Source organism: Lytechinus pictus, chromosome 10 (genome assembly GCF_037042905.1).
Source record: "Lytechinus pictus isolate F3 Inbred chromosome 10, Lp3.0, whole genome shotgun sequence".
Classification (NCBI taxonomy): Eukaryota; Metazoa; Echinodermata; class Echinoidea; order Temnopleuroida; family Toxopneustidae; genus Lytechinus; species Lytechinus pictus.
The window spans coordinates 30670978-30690787 of NC_087254.1; the positions used below are offsets into that span (position 1 = coordinate 30670978).

Below are 19810 nucleotides of genomic sequence, written 5' to 3' on the forward strand. Positions count from 1 at the left end.
AGATAGTGAAGGTAGATGGAGTGGTGATGATGGTTGTGACAAATGAGATGGTGGTGGTGATGGTGAAGATGAAGATAATGACATTAATGATATGAAGGTGATAATGATGATGTTGAAGTTGTTGATGATCATGATGATGGTGGTGGTGATGATGTTGATGATGATGATGTTGATGTTATTGATTGATTAAGAGGAGGATGGTGATGGTCTTGATGATAATGTCCACGGTGATCATGAATTTAGATTGATGGTGGTTATGATCATGGTGATGATGATGATTATGATCATGGTGGTAGTAGTGCATGGTGATGGTGGTGGTGATGATGATGATGATGGTGGTGGTGATGATGATGATGATAATGATGTTGATGATATGACAATCAGAACGTTGATGTGATTGATTTTGGAGGAGGATGGTGATGACCTTAATGATGATGTCCATGGTGATCATGAATCAAGATTGCTGTTAAAGATTTATTTTTTTTAGATTGGATTTGTATCCCCACCCTCTTCTTTCTGTCATACCTCCCCTTTTTATGATGAGACAGTTTTAATTAAGAAAATATTCTATCAATATGTAAATCCAATCGATCATGAAATCTAGGATATTGTCCCTTAAAAGACTCAATTTTGTGAAGTATCATTGATTATGCATGCAATGTTAATAGCTCCTTATGTGACACATGTATCATATTACTCCATTAAATCATTTACAAAATTACAGTATGTATATCTATCGCCATCCCTCTTCCACCAATCATGCATCATCACTCTCTTTCTCCCAATCTCTTGGAACGTTCTCCCTGAATATTTAATAATGCCCTCAGATTTTGTTATCACACTCTGTTTATTACAATCTATACCTTAGAGATTCCTTTATTTGGACAAGCTGCCAGTACCTCTTCTGCAGAAAGAGGGGACATGGCTTTAAAATAAACACATACAGGCCTGATTGCAGTGCTGTTCAATGCAATTTCTCATAAGCAGAAATCAGTATTGAAATATTGTATCAAATTATTTTTAATGTACAGTATCAAACAACATGTATGCATTCATGTATTTTTTATGTCTTGAAATTGGCCAAGCTGAGATTTATGACATCACAATGAAAGCATAGATCTATTAACATTCTCTTTGAATAAATTATAAAATTAAGTTTACATGTATGTTTGCCAAGTGCTGCGGAGGTAGGCCTGCTGTTGATTGAAATTCTAAAATGGCAAGATGAGAAATATACATGTGCATTTTTTAATGCAGGAAGGAATCTGTTTTGTTTCTTCTGGTCTTACTGAGCTTATGAAAAAGTGACATTGTAGATTATTGTTTTCTTGTGATAATGGTGATCATAGTGGGCATTATTTAAAAAATAGTACAAGGTAAAAAAATATATGATAGATGTACATTTTTCTTTGTTTGTTCTGTAGGCTGCTCCATGGAGTACTGATGCGGAATGCCACGGTAACAGAGCAAAACAGAAGCCTCCTGGTGGAGACATTGAGATCCATGTCAGAGATCCTCATCTGGGGAGATCAGAATGACAGCTCCGTCTTTGAGTAAGTTTGGTTCCAAATGGGAGCAAGAAAATTTGTAAGGAGAATGAAGAAAATAATGACTTTCGAAGTATTCAGCTGTCAAATTAATATTAGGAGAGGAATAGGTTTTTAGTCGACAAATCAGATGTGCAGAGTTGGAGTGTGCAGGGCTTGAGTAAAAAAAAAGTAACCTAATGCATTTCTTTCCCATTTTTTCTACATCTCTAATTTGTGAAGGTTATTATTAATTCCATTGTCATAAGTGTAGTGACATTATAATAGTGAAAATAACTTCTTCTTTATTCATTCCTTACAGTTTCTTCTTGGAGAAAAACATGTTGTTGTTTTTCTTGAAGATTTTACGACAGAAGACAGGAAGCTACATCTGTGTTCAGCTTCTCCAGACTCTTAACATCCTCTTTGAGAATATACGAAATGAAACATCCTTATGTGAGTTTTTAAATATTTTTATATAATATAGTGAATATAAGGTTGACAGCCTAATATAAGAGTAAACTATGTCTACCAGTACCAGCAGTTGCTCTGCTTCTCAGATATTCTAATACTACATTAACATGTGTTTGGTCTGCTATATCAATTTGGTCTAGATGTTGTTTGAAGGTTTGCATGGTGGCATGTACAATCGCTGATGTGGTTTACGGTACACCATGTGGAGTGTTATAGAAACAGTGGATAGAAGAAGAAAAGAAATGGATAGGCGAGAAAGTGGAAATTTGAGAGTAGAGTAACCTTTCTTGAATGTAGTCCTGAAAAGGACTGTAAACCAGAAGAGATTGATGAGTTGAAAACAGCTTGAGTAGTAGGATGGATGAGGAGATGCTGGCTTAAGTCGGCGAGTAGAGATGATGAGTAGAAGCAGTAGAGACTCGACATTTCGGGCAGGTTGACTGTCCGTCTTCAGGAGTGAGTGTTCACTCGGTGTGCGGCGGTACTTGTGGAGTACGTGCGGACGTGGGGGAAAGCGCTGGGCTTGCAACTTGCAATTAGACTGTTGTAGTGGTCTAGTTGCCACTTGGTTTTACACTACACAGTCTCATGTCCACTGAGTAGTAAAATCGTCTGCTTATTACTGTGATGATAATTTGGCTCATGATCATTTTCATCTAACCATATTAGACCAAAGTGGTATTAATACTAGATATCAGATGAAATGGGTAGACTATGTCCTAACTGGAAATTAGACTAAATGGCAATTAGACCAAATAGTTAGAAGATGAACTGGTTGTAGACAAACAAGGATTAGACCATGTAGGATGGATGCAAGGGAAAGTAGATAATGGGGGTGGCAGATCAGCAATTTACGATGGACACATATTTTCAGTACGTATACGAGATTTTAGTACACACTTTAGAATATTTTGAGTTTGAGGATATATTGTTGCATTTATTACAACTTATTGAATTGATTTAAAAAAAGCACAAACAAACATGTAACATAATGATGCAATCCAATCCAGTAGTCATTTGATGTAGGACCTTTTTTCCTTTTGGTTACAAAGCACTGCACACACTACTCCATGTTTGGGCTGCTAAAACAATAATTCAACACCTCAGAGGAATGAACAAAATCAGTGACATAAACACATTGTAAATGTGAAAATGGAGGTAGTACAATCTAGTTTTGATTTGCCATCTTGATCATGTGTACATTCATGTATTATGGAACATGAAAATATACAATTATAATTAATCTTAGTTATGAATGATATATAAAGGAGACAGGCAAATGATATGATGATTTTTAATTTGCCCTCTGTTCCTTTATCTTTTTACTTGTACATAAAATATAACTTAAAAAAAAAACAAGAAAATAATAATTGAGTTTTTTTTCTTGTGAATTTATCAGATTATCTTCTGTCCAATAACCATGTCAACTCAATCATCGTCCACAAGTTTGACTTCTCCGATGAGGAAGTAAGTTACCCTAATCATATGTTACTCCATCTCTACATGCAATCTACTTCATATTGAGGATAATGTTTCATTTTATATGCTATTCCCTTAATATCTGTAATGTGATGTATGGTGTCATTTCTGTTTTAAAACAAATATATTTGCAGACTCCAATACAAAGTGAGCAAACAAATGTTTGGCAAAAAATGTCAGTTGTATGCATAGTTTTTTTTTTCTTTTTTGAAATGAAATATTGAGTATTATGTATATTATATATTTTCTTTGCAATCTTGGTTTATATTTCCTGTCTACAATAGCCATGTGTAGATCATGAGATAATTTTGTAACTGGCATTGCAATGGTAAGAAAAGTGATCAACAACAAGCTTTGCAAATTAAGTATTGATTATGATAAGATATTAAAACTTGGTCAGGAAAAGCACTAAAAAAGTTAAGCATATTTAACACAATAGAAATGACAAAGCCTCTATCATTCATAATCAAATTCACAAAAATATGTCATGCCTTACTACTTTGGAGTCCCAATTGAACCACCTTGTGAGGCTTTACAACCCACAAGATATTTCATGAAGCTGTTTGTAAGTTTTGAATGACTATAATACATGTGACTGGTTGCCTGTTATTATGTGCTATTACGTATAAAGGTTCTCAAAGATTGTGATTCATTGCGAAGTTAAAATCCAATCTATTTCGATTCAAATTCATGTTGATAACAAGCATCTGAATGCCAAGTGCACTTTTTCATTTAATTATTGAAATTTACTACCACTATCTAAACAAGAAAATTTCAGCACGAGACCATGTCACAAGTCTGAAGTTGTGCGTAACTAACAGCTATGAAACACCCACCAAAGTTTGTATTTATCTTATTCCTGGATCATACAGCGCTCTGATTTTGATTTTCATTCTTTCTCTGCTTCAGGTGCTAGCATACTACATCTCCTTCTTGAAGACTCTATCCTTCAAGCTCAACAAACATACCATCCACTTCTTCTACAATGAGGTAAGTTTGTAGCCTTTGTGTCTTTCATACTGCTGTTAATATTGATCTTTCAGATGGCTGATGCAGGAAGGTGTTCAGTATAAATTTTCAGTCCCTTGTAGTAAAGTCCTTGCTTTTTTTTTTGTCTGCAAGCAAGGATACTGTATCATGTTATATGCTCTTCACTTATCTATAGATGTGATGTGAAACATTCTCCCATAGCACACAAATGATTTTGTCCTATAATATTATGGGTTAGTTATTCTGACTCTCACCCTTCTATCAGACGTCATGGAATCAAATCCCAGTCCGTTTTCTCCAGCAAGAATTTTTCATCCATATTTTGCTGCACTCGACCCAGGTAAATCAAATAGGAACCTTGCAGTAATATTCATTCCTTGAAAAGTGCCAAGGAATGGTCAAAGCCAGGGTATTGATGAAAATGGCGCCGTGAGCACCCAACTGAATAGATATTTGCACTCTTTAAGTTCCGATATTATTATGATAATTAGTATTATTATTATTATTACGCTGGGGCCATTAATTTCTTCAGTCATGTCGAGAATATTACATAGTAATATTTTTTCCTCTATGGAGTTAAATGTATGGCAAGTTCCACCAAGTCTGCGCAGTCCCCCTTGTCTGCACAAACGCATATCTGCGCGATTCTAGTAAAAGAAGATACGCGACGATCACAGACTTTACACATGCAATACATAAAAAGATTCTTTAAAAAATCTGACTCAAAATGGTGGAAAAATAATGAATTTTGGGCATTTCATGTGACGGCCTCAAAGTATGCAGCCTTTTTCATCAAAATCCCTGAATCGCGTGCAAAATTAGTGGGTGCGCAGACATGGGGTACTATTTTTTTGTTCAATCTGAAAATGACTGCTAGATTTTTTCCAAGAAAATCATATATTTCAAATTTTTATGAGATATTTAGTACACTTACTCATGATAATATAAGGAAAATTATCAACTGAATTTTGTGAAATAAAAAGAAATTCACGTTAAATCTTAACTCAAATCGTTAGACTTGGGGACCACCATCATATCAGAAATCCCTTCTCTATTTTCCACAGCACACCAATGATTTTGCTCTGTACACTGAGGCCATCAAATTCTTCAATCATCCGGAGAGTATGGTTAGGATCGCTGTACGCACCTTGACACTCAATGTATACAAAGGTACATTCTTCTGCTTTTATTATGCTGTTCATAATTCGATACCATTTGTGTCTGATTACGTTATTTGATTAGAGAAAAAAAAAAAAATCGAGGCATAGATTTCCTGCTGATGTATTTTGCTTTTTTGTTGTTTTTTGGCTGTATTTTGGAATTCCATTTGTTTTCTGTCCCCAAGTGGTGTTTTCTCTGTGGAATTTCATGAATTATGTGTTTTCCTTGAATTCGGTCAAATTGATCTATTTTGCACATTGCAGGAACTGGGGTTTTGAGGATTATTCCATTTGGTCTGCTAATAGTTGGTCTAATTGCCATTTGGTAGAGATTTCATTTTCCCTAACATGAATAAATTTTTCCACATCTCGTTTAATGAATACCTTATAGTGCTTTTGATTTTTCTTCTTCGACAGTCAATGACAAGGCAATGCAGATGTATATACGAAACAAAACGGCCGTCCCTTACTTCTCAAACTTGGTATGGTTCATCGGTAACCATGTTCTTGAACTGGAAAGCTGTGTCAGAAATGACATTGAGTAAGTATTGTTTAACCTTTGTATAAAAACAATCATGGGAGACAAGAAAAGTGGTCATGTAAGGCAGCTTTCTTCAATTGACGGGTTTTCATCAGAGCTTACTCTAGTTGGAAATTGTTTTTGATGAAAAAAGAGAATATGGCCTTTATAGATAGGTGACAAGGGGCCTGTCACACAAAACTTTGTAAAGGCACATCAAAAGTCATAGCTACATCATCCATGCATAGTATCACAACTGGCAAAATCCCATTGAAGTTTAATAGTCATAAGTGCCAATGCCATACTAACTCTCAAACACCCTTTCTGATGATTTCAATTTTTGAATCCATTTGTTCCCAGTCACCAAAGCAAGAATCGTCTATCCACCCTGGTCGCAGAACATCTTGACCACCTTCACTATCTCAATGACATCCTCAACATCGGTATCGACGGCCTTAACGACGTCCTCACCAACCATCTCCTCAACAGATTACTTGTGCCTCTCTATGTCTCCTCAATGACAAAGACAAGGTCACATAGCAAAGCTGTAAGAACACTCATTTTCTCTAATAACTCTTTCTTTGCTTATAAAAAAAAATTGATCTTGATGATTGGTGTTTCAGTTTGAATATTAACGTGGTAGTATCAACAGCTGTAGACAAAGTATGAAGTTGGTCATTTACCACTGAATAAAATTGAATGCAAATGCACTAAATTTAAGGGTTTTTCTAGATTAGTTATAACCAGTGTTTTGTGGTCCTTTCTTATTATTGGACCTGTGTTATGTTCCATAAAACTGTTTGTTAGTTACGAATGACTTTACACAAGACTGGTGAGCCTATCACGAAATGATGTAACTCTATGTAAATTACTTAGCACCTAAGAACATGCTCCAGTTGTTCTTAACTTTACATACCCAAAAGGTATATTTCTTCTCCCTTCGCTTTATATTTGTAATATGGATATTATTACTCTAATCTTTTTACTAATTCTACTTTTTTAAAGGCTACAAACACACTATACTTTAAATGCATGAAGTCTATAAATTTTCAAAAATGTTACAAGTGACTTGTGTATATACCTTGCTCATAAATCTGTGTCATAAAGAAAGATTTTTCTTAATGCTTTTAGCTGACAAATTAAAAACTTTTTGTTCTTGATCATGATATTTCAAGTCCATGAAAAATATGCATATTTAATGTTTTCATGAAATTTAAATCATAATGCGTCATTATTGTGCTTATGTTTTCTTTAACAGTCAAGTCCTCCAGCCATTAGTTCTGTGGTAGCTCTATTTCTACTCTCTCAGGTAAATGACTAAAAATCTAAAAACTTTCACCATTCCGACCAAGTATTTTCAGCTTGATCTATTCAGAACAGGGATTCATTTCATGAAGAGTTTCAACTGTGGTAAATTTGTTATTATGGTAAATACCATTGTAACAACACTCAGCAGCCAATTACAATCAAGGTTTTCATGGTAGTTCCAATAATGACAAAGTTACATCATCATCATCATCCTCCTCCTCCTCTTCATCATCATCATCATCATCATCTTCGTCACCACCACCACCACCAACAACAACAACAACGTTTTAGGTCTGTTTTTCCCATTTTGAGGGGTTTGAGGGCTCATTTCCTTGATGGCTCTACTCCATACTTTCCTGTCATTTGGGTCAATGTTGGTCATGTTTGATACTTATCTGTCTTCTATGATAGTTTCGCACATGTCTCACAAGGTCTCCCGCATAGATTCCTTTCAACAACTGTGAAGGTGTTGTTCCATGTACCATAGATTTAAGTCTTTAGGAAACAGGCCTCTGATTTTCTTGTTCTTGTAAAATATTCAAGTATCAAATATCATTGTATTTTGTACATTATTAGCATTATTTTTCAATGTAATCTTTGTTATCTGGATTGATCTTGATTGGTCTATGTGGACTATGTTGATTCCTTCATATTTCCACTATGTTTGCTAGATATATGTATAAACTACTCTTTAGTTTATGCTTTTTATTACCTCTGTCTTTTCTTTCGATCTGTGGAATTAAAAAATATGAACCAAGCTAAATTGATGTTTATTGTTTCTAATCTAGGTATTCCTTATAATGAAGCAACAGCCTCTAGTTTGTCAGCTAGTCAATATAATCTTCAATGGTACCTACAAGACGATAGCAGAACAACCTACTGATACCAGCGGTATATCAGGGGTAAGTCTTAATATCCAGAAGCTCCCCTTATCCTCTTTAATTGAGCTATTTGAATTGTCATCTTATTCACTCAGCATATCCCCAAGCTTTAAAAATTCATGTGTTGGTTTCACGTACAGGAATGGAAATATTGGAAAGTGAAAAATTTTGAGATGTTGGACACCCAAAAGAAGCAAAAACATAAAAGACTACTGGAGGAGCCATGGTGTAGTGGTTTTGACTCTCGCCTTGTAAACAGAGGGTCGTGTGTTCGAATCCCACCGCGGTCTGGCGTCCTTTGGCAAGGCGTTAATCCACACTTTGCCACTCTCGACCCAGATGCTAAATGGGTACTCGGTAGGATGTGAAAGTCATTGTAGCTTGTCCAGTACTGTGTGTGCCTCAACGGCGACTGACTGGAATACTCCTCAGGGAGTGGAGGATGTGCACACATTGTGTGCGGTAATGACTGATTGAATCCGATGACCAGGGTAATAATATATATATCTGTAAAGCGCTTAGACACGTCGTTTTGATGTATTAAGCGCTATATAAAAGCAGATTATTATTATTATTCAAAAATAAAATTTGAGCTCATACCATAGAGGGATTGATAGCTATCAGAGGATTTACCCGGAGGAAACACAAAAAACTTGGGGTGTGACCTCTACTCTTGTTGGGTGTGTATGTGCCACAGTGCCTCGAGCGCAGAATTCATGTCAAATTGGCGCTCAAGCAATACTCTGTATTATCACTAAGACTACCAATAGTCTATTTGGATGCCTTGTTTATTAGCTTCTCTGAGTTTACAAGATTTTCAGTGAAATAAAGGTTGAATCTGTTGCGTGATAGGGTATATTGTTTTCTTTGGAACCAGGAAGAGGATTCCAATGTTTTGAAATGAAACATGATTCAAGTGATGATGTGTCTACTCAATGATTTGAGTTTCTAAATAAGATTCAACAAGAAATTAAATTCCCGTCCTCTATTGTGAGACTCAAGTTTGCAAAGTTGACTGGATGATCAAGTGGCTGTGGTTCTTGTCAAGGATAACGGGTTCTAGAGCCCCATAACATAAAGCCTAGCGATTGATCACTGGGCTATGATTGATTGTGTTGGTTATTGTGTATGATCAACCATAATTATCAGCCCCACGATCGATTGCGAAGCTTTTTGTTTCAGGGCTGAGAACTGGCACTGCTTGCAAAGCACTGGATAATCATTCCATATTCCTTAAATTTATTCAAACGATTCGAATTTCATGTAAAATGAGTAATGTGGGATAAGATACAAATTACATTTCAACATCATTCTGATTTGTCCTAATTTTGAGCTGCTTCATGTAACTCATCATTCCTAGTGTAGTGGGATCTTGTGAAATTTTGTTTCTTGTCATTGTCAGACATTCTGTGCATTCGTGGAGCCATCAGAGAGCCTGGAGCACTCACTAGACAGCACTCGGGAGAAATCAAGGAGAGAGATGAAGGAGAGGAGGAGGAGACCCAACTATCGCAACGTCGACTCCCCAACCGAAGATATCGACGATGATGGGGGCACGGAGGTGGACCAAGGGCGGATGGAGCGTCCTCTTACCGTACCAACCGCTGAGGATGATGACGACGATGATGATGATGAGGGGATGATGAGAGGAGCTGTGGGTGGAGTAAGCGGTAGGAGATGGAGGAGTAGAGATGAGCAGGAGCTGGAGGATGAAGGGGAGGAGGAGGATATGCCGGAAGCAGAGCGAGGAGGGAGGGCATCCCCCTCACCAGACACCTCAAGCACTGGTGGAACAAGTAGGAAAATCAGTGTTGTCTTGCCTGATATATTTTGATTTTATCTGCTTCTATTGGTGAATTAATTCTTAAGTCCAATCGGTGGCCAGTTTAAAATAGTTGGAAGTCTGATGTGTGTATGAATATTAGAAAAATAGGCAATTTATACCACACATTCATAGGTGTTGTCCATTCAGTTTGATTTATGATAGTATTAAGAAACCAGTTCCTGGGACCCATTGCATAAAACTTTTGCCATAAAAAACTCTGGTAAACAAAATTATGCCATTTAAAATTCCACAGTAATAGACTCTGGCAAAAAAATTGCCAGAGATTTTCTATGGCAAAAGTTTTATGCAATGGGTCCTTGGTGTCAAATTCATTTTATTTAATTAATTAAAACTTGTCAGACGGGTCACTGAATATGTTGGGAAAAATGCTATTAAATAATTTTTCAATTTTGAAAGGATTACTTGTAACTTAATTTTTAAAATCTTAAAATTTAAAAGTACAATTTGGTAACTGTCTTGAGCCTTATACCAGCAGTACTGTCCTGACATTACCTATATCAGTCATTGGTCCAGTGATTAGATAGCATAGATGTAGAGTATATTAGGATTGTCTCCAGGGACCTTTTAGCAGTGGAAATTTCATCCCCAGCCACAGGGGTTCAGTTGGATGAAAAGTTGAAGGCTTTCATGGTTGTAAAAATATTGAAAATCTAATTTTCATATTATTTTTCTTTTTCAGGGTGGAAATTAGTGCCAAGTAAATGGATGTGATATTACATTGAGTTCAGGGGCCCGTTGCATAAAACTTTTTACCTGAGAAAACTCAGGTTGTTTTTACCGGAGATTTTGCCCTGTGTTAAAGTCAATGGCAGAAATGAGACTAACCTTAGTTTTCAGTTTTTACCAGAGTTTTCTCAGGTAAAAAGTTTTATGCAACAGGCCCCAGGTTCAACATTTTGAGTGATAGAAGGTTCTCACAGGCACCAACCAACAATAGTGACAACACTAAAGGATACTCATAAACTTTGATATATTTCATGGTATTGTTCTGTTTTAGGTGAGTCTGATTCTACTAGTAACGCCAGCAGTGCAATCCTAACATCACCCATATCAGCCACCAGTCCTCTCATAGATTCTAATAGCACAGATGAAGAGAAGAGTATGGCTGCTACTCTACAAAGAGCAGAGCTCAATCTTGCCACAAGGTATGACACAAAAGCTCCTCAAACTTATATTTTTTTGTTGTCATGTCCATAGGGTACTTGTTTCAAATAAGAAACTTATTTGAAATTGGATGGAAATGTTAGTTGCAAATTTGTAATTTATAGATTTTTTTCATTGGTAAGGCAATTTAAACTTATTGTTGCCTAAAGCACACCAGCTATCAACCGCAACATTTGGAGCAAAAGTTATGATTGATTTGAAATCTGAAGTCAATTTTAAGTATCAAGCAGTACCACCTTAGACCCCTTTATTAGCTGTGTCTGTATTTTGACTTTCAATTCAAACTTGTCATTTAACTAATGTATATTCCATAGGTTCCTATTTCCAGTATGTATCATGAATCCAATATTTACTAGTTGAATTTATCCCTCACATTTTGTTTTTCAGACCATATTTTGGATGTGTCTTAAATTCTTTGGATTGTAATCACGGTGATTACAGAGCACTCTTTGCCTTGTGTCTTCTGTATGCTATTGGTTCTAATGAAGGTGAGATTTAATAATTATCAATAATAATTGAATCTATAGGAGGTGCGATAGCTCATTCGGCAGAGCGGGGAGTTCGGATTCCGGTGACCCGGGTTCGATTCCCGCTTGGTGGGCTAGTGCCCTTTGGTAAGGCATTCATCCTCATTACCAGGTCCCTCGGAGAGGACCTCAAGCCGTCGGTCCTCTGGTTGCGCGCTTACAAGCATTCATGCTTTCTTGCAATCAGGTAAAAAAATCACTACCATTAAAAGGTAAAACCCCCTCATGCTCCTCTATTCTGAACTATATTTAACTTTGTACTAAAGTAGCTGGGGTCTATAAATAAACCCCACTGTTCTGTGATTAGAATTATGTATGTAAGTAGTGATGGGATCGACAAACTCACTTGGCAAAATATGACTTATGAGGAGTGTTGTCCGACATTAAGTTCTACCAGTTAGCCATATCAGTCAAATCCACCGTAGCATAGCCGTATGGCGTCACAATACAGGTAGGGAAATATATTGCTGCTATAGTACTATGGTTTTAATATGTGATTTACGAAGGATTGCCAATCTCAACAGGAGATGTTTTGTTTACTAGCAATTTAGTATTGAACTTTAATTGGGGGCAATGCCATAAAGAAGGTACACATACTTAAAACCCCTACATATGGAACCTTCTTTAAATTTTTTGCCTCTGTTTTCTAGTTCATATGCATTAATAATAATAATAATAATAGTCAGTTCTTGTATAGCACATAACACATTATGAATAACGTCTCTATGCGCTTCCAAATTACTTGGATATTATTACCCCGGCTGTAGCTCAAGCAGCTAGCTTCCAGCGCTCGGCACTTCAAGGAATAAATTCCTGCCAGGTACCAATTCACCTCACCTGGGTTGAGTGCAGCACAATGTGGATAAATTTATTGCTGAAGGAAACTACGCCATGGCTGGGATTTGAAAGTCCGGAGACTAATCCACTGGGCCACAACGCGCCACAAAGCAATTCCTACCATTTAATATAACTTTACAGATAACTATTCAGACACTAATATATGACATGTTGTGTTGGTTGTGTCGTTCAACCTCAATCAATCAATCAATCAATCTAGTTTATATGAAAGGTTGATGCTATCAGACGATCATGGTTTCAGTAGTTCATACAGTGAAAGAAGAGTGGATAAAAGCCAGTGTTGAGCGTACTAGAAGGTTGATTACGTTGAGACATTTAATACGTCAGAAGCATTTGTCAAAGCATGTTTTTATACATTTGTTGATACTTAAACCAGAAGTCACCACACGGTTGGGTTTCACTTTTGATTTACTCCAACAAATTCTTGCCCAATGATTTTTATTATTCATGTTCCAGCAAAAACATGCTATAACTTGGCTATTGCATAATTTTATTTCCCCCTTTGGCAAGGTGAACCTCGTGCTGAAATAAACAATTTGGATTTGGTTTTGAACCCTTGTCCCTCTAACTGCCACATTCTCCCCTCATTATTTAATTTTCATCTTAAGTTGTATTTTTGTCTTTCACTTATCATTATAGGAATCCAGGATAAATTGTTAGATGGTGTGTTACTTACAAACAGGGTGGAGGTATGTATTACAGAGAATGGTCATTATGACCTTATTTATAATTACTGAATATTCTGGAATAAATTTATTTTCAGATCTTTCAATGTGCTCAGTCAACTCATTATTATAGATATTTGTAGAAGAAATTATAGAAATATTGTAATTATTAGACATTCATTAGAAGAACATAAAGGATAATTCCCTAAGGCTTTGATCTCCCTAGTATTGCAGTGAATTGATTGATTTGTAACACTTATCAAAATTATGAGATGCATAGAAGTATACCATCCTGGTAAATACCAGAAGGTAATGTACTTTTTTTTGTGCTTGACCTTTCATTGAAACCTGATAGGTAGCAGATGTAACATATTAAATAAAGAAAAGGGAATTATTTTTATACATTTTAAACCTGAACATTAAAGGAGATCTTACTTAGTAACGGATCCAGAAGGAATGAAATAGAGCTACAGCCTTCTATCATGCTGCAAAGCAGAGATCAATCAGATTTTAATTGTGAGAAATCATGCAATAGCAAGACCTTCTTAGGGCAATTTTTAGCCTATCAAACCCATCAGATTAACTTCTCTTACAACATTTGGGGAACAGTGTTATCCTTTTCATGGGCATTTTTTAATCAATCACATTAGAGGGTTGCTGGAATATTTTTTTTTTTTTTTTTTTTTTGGTCTTTTTGTACATCATGTTAAAGCACAGTTTGGATATTGATTCCACTCATGTTGGATTTCTCCCTTCAATTAAATTCAAACTGAATTTGTCATTGACCTTATTACTTGTTCATGATCGTCATGAAAGTAAATGCCTTCTGCTAATATCAATGTTTCAGTTGTATATATATTAAACCGATGTACAACTTTATGCTTGTAGAGTGATTGGTTGCCTTGGTGATTCAAAGACGTTGGTCCAAGGTGGCATGACATTTGCTATGGGCTGTATTTCGTCTTAGTTGTAGGGTTAGGGTTGCAATAGGGTTTGATGTTAGATTTTAGGTTTAGGGCGTAGTAATGAATCCAGGGTAGAAGATAGTCTTATGATGGGTGTGTGGAATTTCTAGCAGAGCTATTGCCACTAGAGCAAATGTCAGGGAACCTGGTCCAAACACCTTCATTCCTGTCCTCCTTGTTAAGAACCAATGTTATACTTGAGTATCAATGTTTGAATTACAGAATAAAGCCTTGTACAACTCGGTGCTGGTAGAGCGATTGATTGCGTTGATGAATCAGAGCTGTCAGCTGAACAGCTGTATCCGTCCAGTAACGCTAGAGATGGCCTGCCTTCTTCTTAAACAACTAGTCTTCAGTAACATCAAAGCAAAGTGCTTCCTAGAGGACAGACACCTAGCCTGTGTAGAGGTCAGCTCAAATACACTAAAAAATAAATCTTTTGAAACTATGTTTTAATTTTACATACTGGGAATATGACTATAATAGTGGACTTGGCTATAAAACTTATTTGTGTTGAAGGGTGACAAAGTATAAGAAACAGAGTGGTGAAAGTTTGAAAGATTTGGACAAGGAATAAGATGGTTATGGCAATTACATTGGTAATGTGGTGAGTAGCATGTGATAAGTGGCAAGGACACCTCTCCCATTTGTCATATGCTGATTACCGTAAGTAACGGTCTATTAACCGCACCTTTTTCTCGGCGGGATAGAAGCAAAAGTCGGGGGTGCGGTTTATCCACGGTGATGGGTCTGAGCCAGCCCGTCGTTACCCCTCCCGAACACGTAAGACGTCTGCCAGTTCACAACACTTCAAGTGGCCGGGCGTAGCCGCCCAGGGCAATGACGTTTAGAGGGGTATGAGCCGCGGGTAATGAGAAGCGATTATTACGATCTTAATCAAATATTGTCCATAACAAGCGCACCCACCTTCATGACACTAATTTCGACTTTATTCTTGATTTAAAGCAGCGAAGTTCCCTGGCTAAGTTCAAAGAGACGCCAAGCATACTCGGTAATATTTTGTCACAGCTGAGCGAGAGTTGAGTGAGCTGAGCTAGCTTGCGTTGTATTGTGGTTATAGTGCGACTTAAGCTGGCGCTCTTCATTTTAACCCCTCCCCTCCAAAGTCCCGTTTCGCGACAGCTTATTTTTTCTTTCCCGTTTGCTTTTCATAAGATACCATGTATAACACGCACGAGAGAGATGGCACGAAGCCGTAAAAACAACTGGAAAAAATGCAAATTTCTTTGTTTCTTGAACCTTTTTGTAATCCCGTATCCAAAATTCATGCTAAGACATCGAATGCTAGACAAATTCTGAAAGTGATTGTGAGGTTGTGATGCAAGAAATGTGAATGTTTCTTCCTCCTACGCCGGGAAAGACACAGATCATAATTTGATAAGATGTACTGGTACCGTATCGTAGTTTGCAATATACAAGAACGGCAGTGCTGTGTGTGTGCACTGTGACTGTGAGGTGAGTGAGTGTGTAAGTGGCCAATATTGTCGGGACCTTTCTTTCTTGCTAACATTTGTTGATGAATTGATCAAGAACAGCAGATTTCCGCATACCGGTAATCTCTTTGGATACTTTGAAATCTTTAACTTAGTTTTTGTTTCTTCGTACCTCAAATATGCATGTAAATGTGAGATGGATTTTTTTTTTTTTTTTTTTTTTTTTTTTAGTCCAAAGTTGGGGGTGCAGTTAATCCACGGGTGCGGTTTATAGTCCGTTACTTACGGTATATGTGGATATTTGTGGTTTTCCAGCAGTTCGTCCTTAATATCACTTTGTCAACATAGTATTCCTTGTTCTATTATATATATATATATATATATATATATATATATATATATATATATATATTTCTCTACATCTGTGTTTAAGGCAAATTTGTCTTCTTTCAATGTTCGTAATGCGCCTTAACGCCCTCTACCTTCGTCTTAACGTCTATATGTGTATTACGACAGAATAAGCCCATTCATAGACTTCGCCCTTACGTAGGATGTAGGCATATATATATATATATATAATATGTTGTTGTTGAGAGTGTCATACTTTGGAGTCGATAGAGTTTGTTCAATCTTATCCAGTTATGAATAATATATTTTTTTTATTGATAGGGTGCTAAGGAGGAGAGTGTTCTACTTCTAAGGACCTTCTACAAGGGAGATGAACTCTTCTTAGATATGTTTGATGATGAATATCAAAGTATGAAGGTAAGTTGCTTTTCCTCCATCATCAGATTATTGTCCTCTTCCTCCTGGTTCCCATATCTCCCCTCCATCTTCTTCCTTCTTCCTTATCCTTCCATATCCCCCTCTCCCTACCTCCCTCTTCCCCTTCCTCCTCCTCTTCCCTCTCTCTTCCCCCTCTCACTTTTCCCTCCATCCCCATTCTCTTCCCATTCCTATCTGCATTCCCTTTCCCACATTCTCTCTCTTACTTCCCCCTCCTCTACTCCCCTTTCCCTTCCTCCCACTTTCCATGTAATTGTATTTTTTTTAAAGAAATTGTATCAGGGTTGAATTAAATGAAATAAATTATCCAGTATTCTTTTCATCTTCTGTAAAAAATTTACAAATTATTTCACGTCTCTCTTTGTATGATGAAGTGTTGACTCTTTATTGGGATATATATTTGTATTTGTGATTTTCCTCATTAGAAACGTCCACTTAATGTTGAGTATCTGATGATGGATGAATCCATTCTGCTGCCCCCTACTGGTACACCTTTGACAGGGATAGACTTTACCAAGAGGCTGCCCTCTGGAGAGCTAGAGAGGACAAGGAGAGTAAGTTGGGAACCCTTTTTTTCATGGAACTTGTTATCGGAATATAATTTCTTTTCTTTCTATAAAAAGTTAAAGATTTGCAGTGTTAGCAAACTTTTTACAAATCAATTAGTAACACATTTGTCCTTGGCATGAAAGAAAATATAAATATTTTCAGGAAGAAGATGTCTTTAGATTTTATGAATTTCATCTTTCACCCTCTGTTTGCTGAAATCTATATTTCCTTCCTCTGTGTTGGTAGAATTTTTGTGATATTTATGTTTTTTCACATTCTTATAATGAATGTAGGCAATTCGAGCTTTCTTCCTGCTACGTGACCTCTCGCTGACCTTGCGTAACTTGGTAGAGACTAAGCTCCCTCTGATCAAGCCTGATCTACTGGTCAAGACTTCAGACAAGCTAGACCTCAGTAAGTCAACTCATTCTCTATCGTTTCATTGTTAACCCTGAATTGATTCATTTTAGACTGGCATTCCTTCAATACGTATTTTGATTACACGTTGCTTTGTAATGAAAAGATGATTTAGGGGATGTTGAAGTTTCTTGGTCCCTTTTCATTGACTATGTGCTCTTGACTTCCAACAAATTTGAATTCAGTTGGATGTTCTATTATTCAGTCTAGATTTCCCATTATGGTGCTATGGTTTCTAATCAAATGGTTTGCTGATATCTATGGCATGACCTGTCATTTATTTAATAGTTGACAGGAAATTTGCTTATGAATGGTACTAATCACCTGCTGTATTTGCCAGTCATGGATTTAAGATGAGGATGGTTTGTCAAAATAACCCTAAAAGAGCCGGGTTATTTTGACCCATCCCACAGCCGAGGGGGGGGGGGTGGGCGGATTCTGCCCCCCCCCCCCCCGAGATCTCAGCCTTCGATCGCGCGAGCGCCACACAAATTTGCACGGTGGTAGTTTGCGATAAATCGTACAAGGATGTATGGTTAATTTTTTGGATATAAGAATCTTTTATTTAATGAATTAATAATGCTAAGTTATGCATGAAATAAAACATTTGCTCTTATCAACTATCATACGGCCCCAAAACTGCTAATTTTTTATTCACAGACTCTTTGTGAGATCCCGATCAAATTTACTTCAAAAAGAATTTGGTATCGCAAATTTTTTTATGTATGTTATTGTTTTTCAAATTTCTTGTGTATTTCTTTGTTTTTCGACTTTTTGTTTTTTTATTTTTTTTCAATGGAAATCATTGTAGACTTAATTCTGATCATAAACAAGACAAATTTGATTTAGTTTTACCAGTAAAAGTAGAAATAATGATACATTTATGAATTTTGGCTAAATACACAATTTGCATGGGACATGAATTCACGTTTTTGAGCAGTTTTGGGTCTGACATGCACTTACATAATGTTGCGTAATTTTGTGACCGTGTACCCGGCACTGCAAATTTGGTCTCAAAGGTTGTGCAAGATTTGAAAGTAAAAAGTCAGTGAGTGGCGCGGTTGAAACATATTGCGTGGCGGATGTATCGCTAAAAATGTAGAGGGGAGGCCAATGAATGGATGAAGAAATAAAATGGATTAATGAATGAAAGAATGAAAATTTGTCTTGTTAAGTGTATAATTTAAAATGATTTAAAGCAAACTGAATAGAAAAAAAGTAGAAGCAGAAAGGATAGAATACAATGAAATTGATAAATGTGTATGAAAGTGAAGCCATAAAAGTTGAATTCTTATGAAAATTAAACCAGTGTGTATGAAAGTGAAGTCATAAAAGTCTTAGTCTTATGAAGTCTTCATCCGCTCCTAACCTTTAAAAGCACCTGAAAAAAAAACCCCACAAAAATAGACAATATACAAATAATGAATGTGTTTCATTCGTGCAATGGACAGAATACTTCATGAGGTGAAAGATGAAATGATCCATTCAACGAGGCGTAGCCGAGTTGAATGGATCATTATTTCATCTTTCACCGAATGAAGTATTCTGTCCATTGCACGAATGAAAAAACATTCATTATTTGGTTTATATGACGCCTAAAAATTGATCTTTTTTCATATGAAATTTATGAATTTCGATGCAAAACATGCTCTTGCATTGCGAGTTCGGTCTGTTGATTGTTACGTCATTACAACATGCGCACTGCTGGTGCATGAGCTGCAGTCTCGGTGCGCGAGTGCAATGGACAAAAAATTGTATGGATCCAAAATTGCACAATGAATGGATCGAAAATTGCACGGTTGATGACGTCATTGCGAAATGGGCTGAATGTACGCTATCAAACAACCAATCAAATCATAAGGATCTATCTAGGTGTCATATAATGCCTAATATTTTACATTCCAGAACTTCCATCCTAATGCTATTAGGATTTGCAAATCCTCTTCAGAACTATGGCAGAAAAAAAATCCAGTTGTTGTAACAATCTTAATTGGATTTGAAGATAATCCAATAAACAACCACCCTATGTTTGTTGTGCCAAATGATTCTGATAAAATATGCGTAATTCGGTGGATTCACAATACGATGCGCCATCTATGGTTGCAGCGGACTGACCCAAATTTGCAATGCATTATGGGAAAAAGTCAACATCTGTTGTGCACGCTAGTACTAAAGTGAATACATTCATGTGATTATTCAGCGCTGGCCGGCATGGCTCGACCAGATATGCTGTTTACTAGG

The 19810-nt window shown here is 36.6% G+C and overlaps 1 protein-coding gene across 1 annotated transcript; it reads left to right on the plus strand.

Annotated features, from left to right (window-relative positions):
• The first annotated feature begins 1429 nt into the window (after positions 1-1429).
• On the plus strand, positions 1430-18953 carry LOC129270471 (protein CLEC16A-like). Its single transcript, XM_054907850.2, has 17 exons — positions 1430-1553; positions 1849-1982; positions 3400-3467; positions 4389-4469; positions 5534-5639; positions 6047-6170; positions 6510-6696; positions 7408-7458; positions 8246-8359; positions 9741-10134; positions 11182-11329; positions 11736-11836; positions 13373-13422; positions 14586-14771; positions 16487-16582; positions 17029-17157; positions 17446-18953. The coding sequence occupies exons 1-17, from the start codon at positions 1444-1446 to the stop codon at positions 17599-17601; spliced, it is 2235 nt and encodes a 744-aa protein (XP_054763825.2). The 5' UTR covers positions 1430-1443; the 3' UTR covers positions 17602-18953.
• Positions 18954-19810: the final 857 nt, after the last annotated feature.

What these genes read in the sequence shown, in the direction of transcription:
- LOC129270471 (XM_054907850.2), top strand. Translation starts at nt 1,444, where the DNA reads ATGCGGAATGCCACGGTAACAGAGCAAAACAGAAGCCTCCTGGTGGAG. An exon ending in TTGACTTCTCCGATGAGGAA is followed by an intron (nt 3,468 to 4,388) that starts GTAAGTTACCCT and finishes TCTCTGCTTCAG; the next exon opens with GTGCTAGCATACTACATCTC. An exon ending in CTCTATTTCTACTCTCTCAG is followed by an intron (nt 7,459 to 8,245) that starts GTAAATGACTAA and finishes TTTCTAATCTAG; the next exon opens with GTATTCCTTATAATGAAGCA.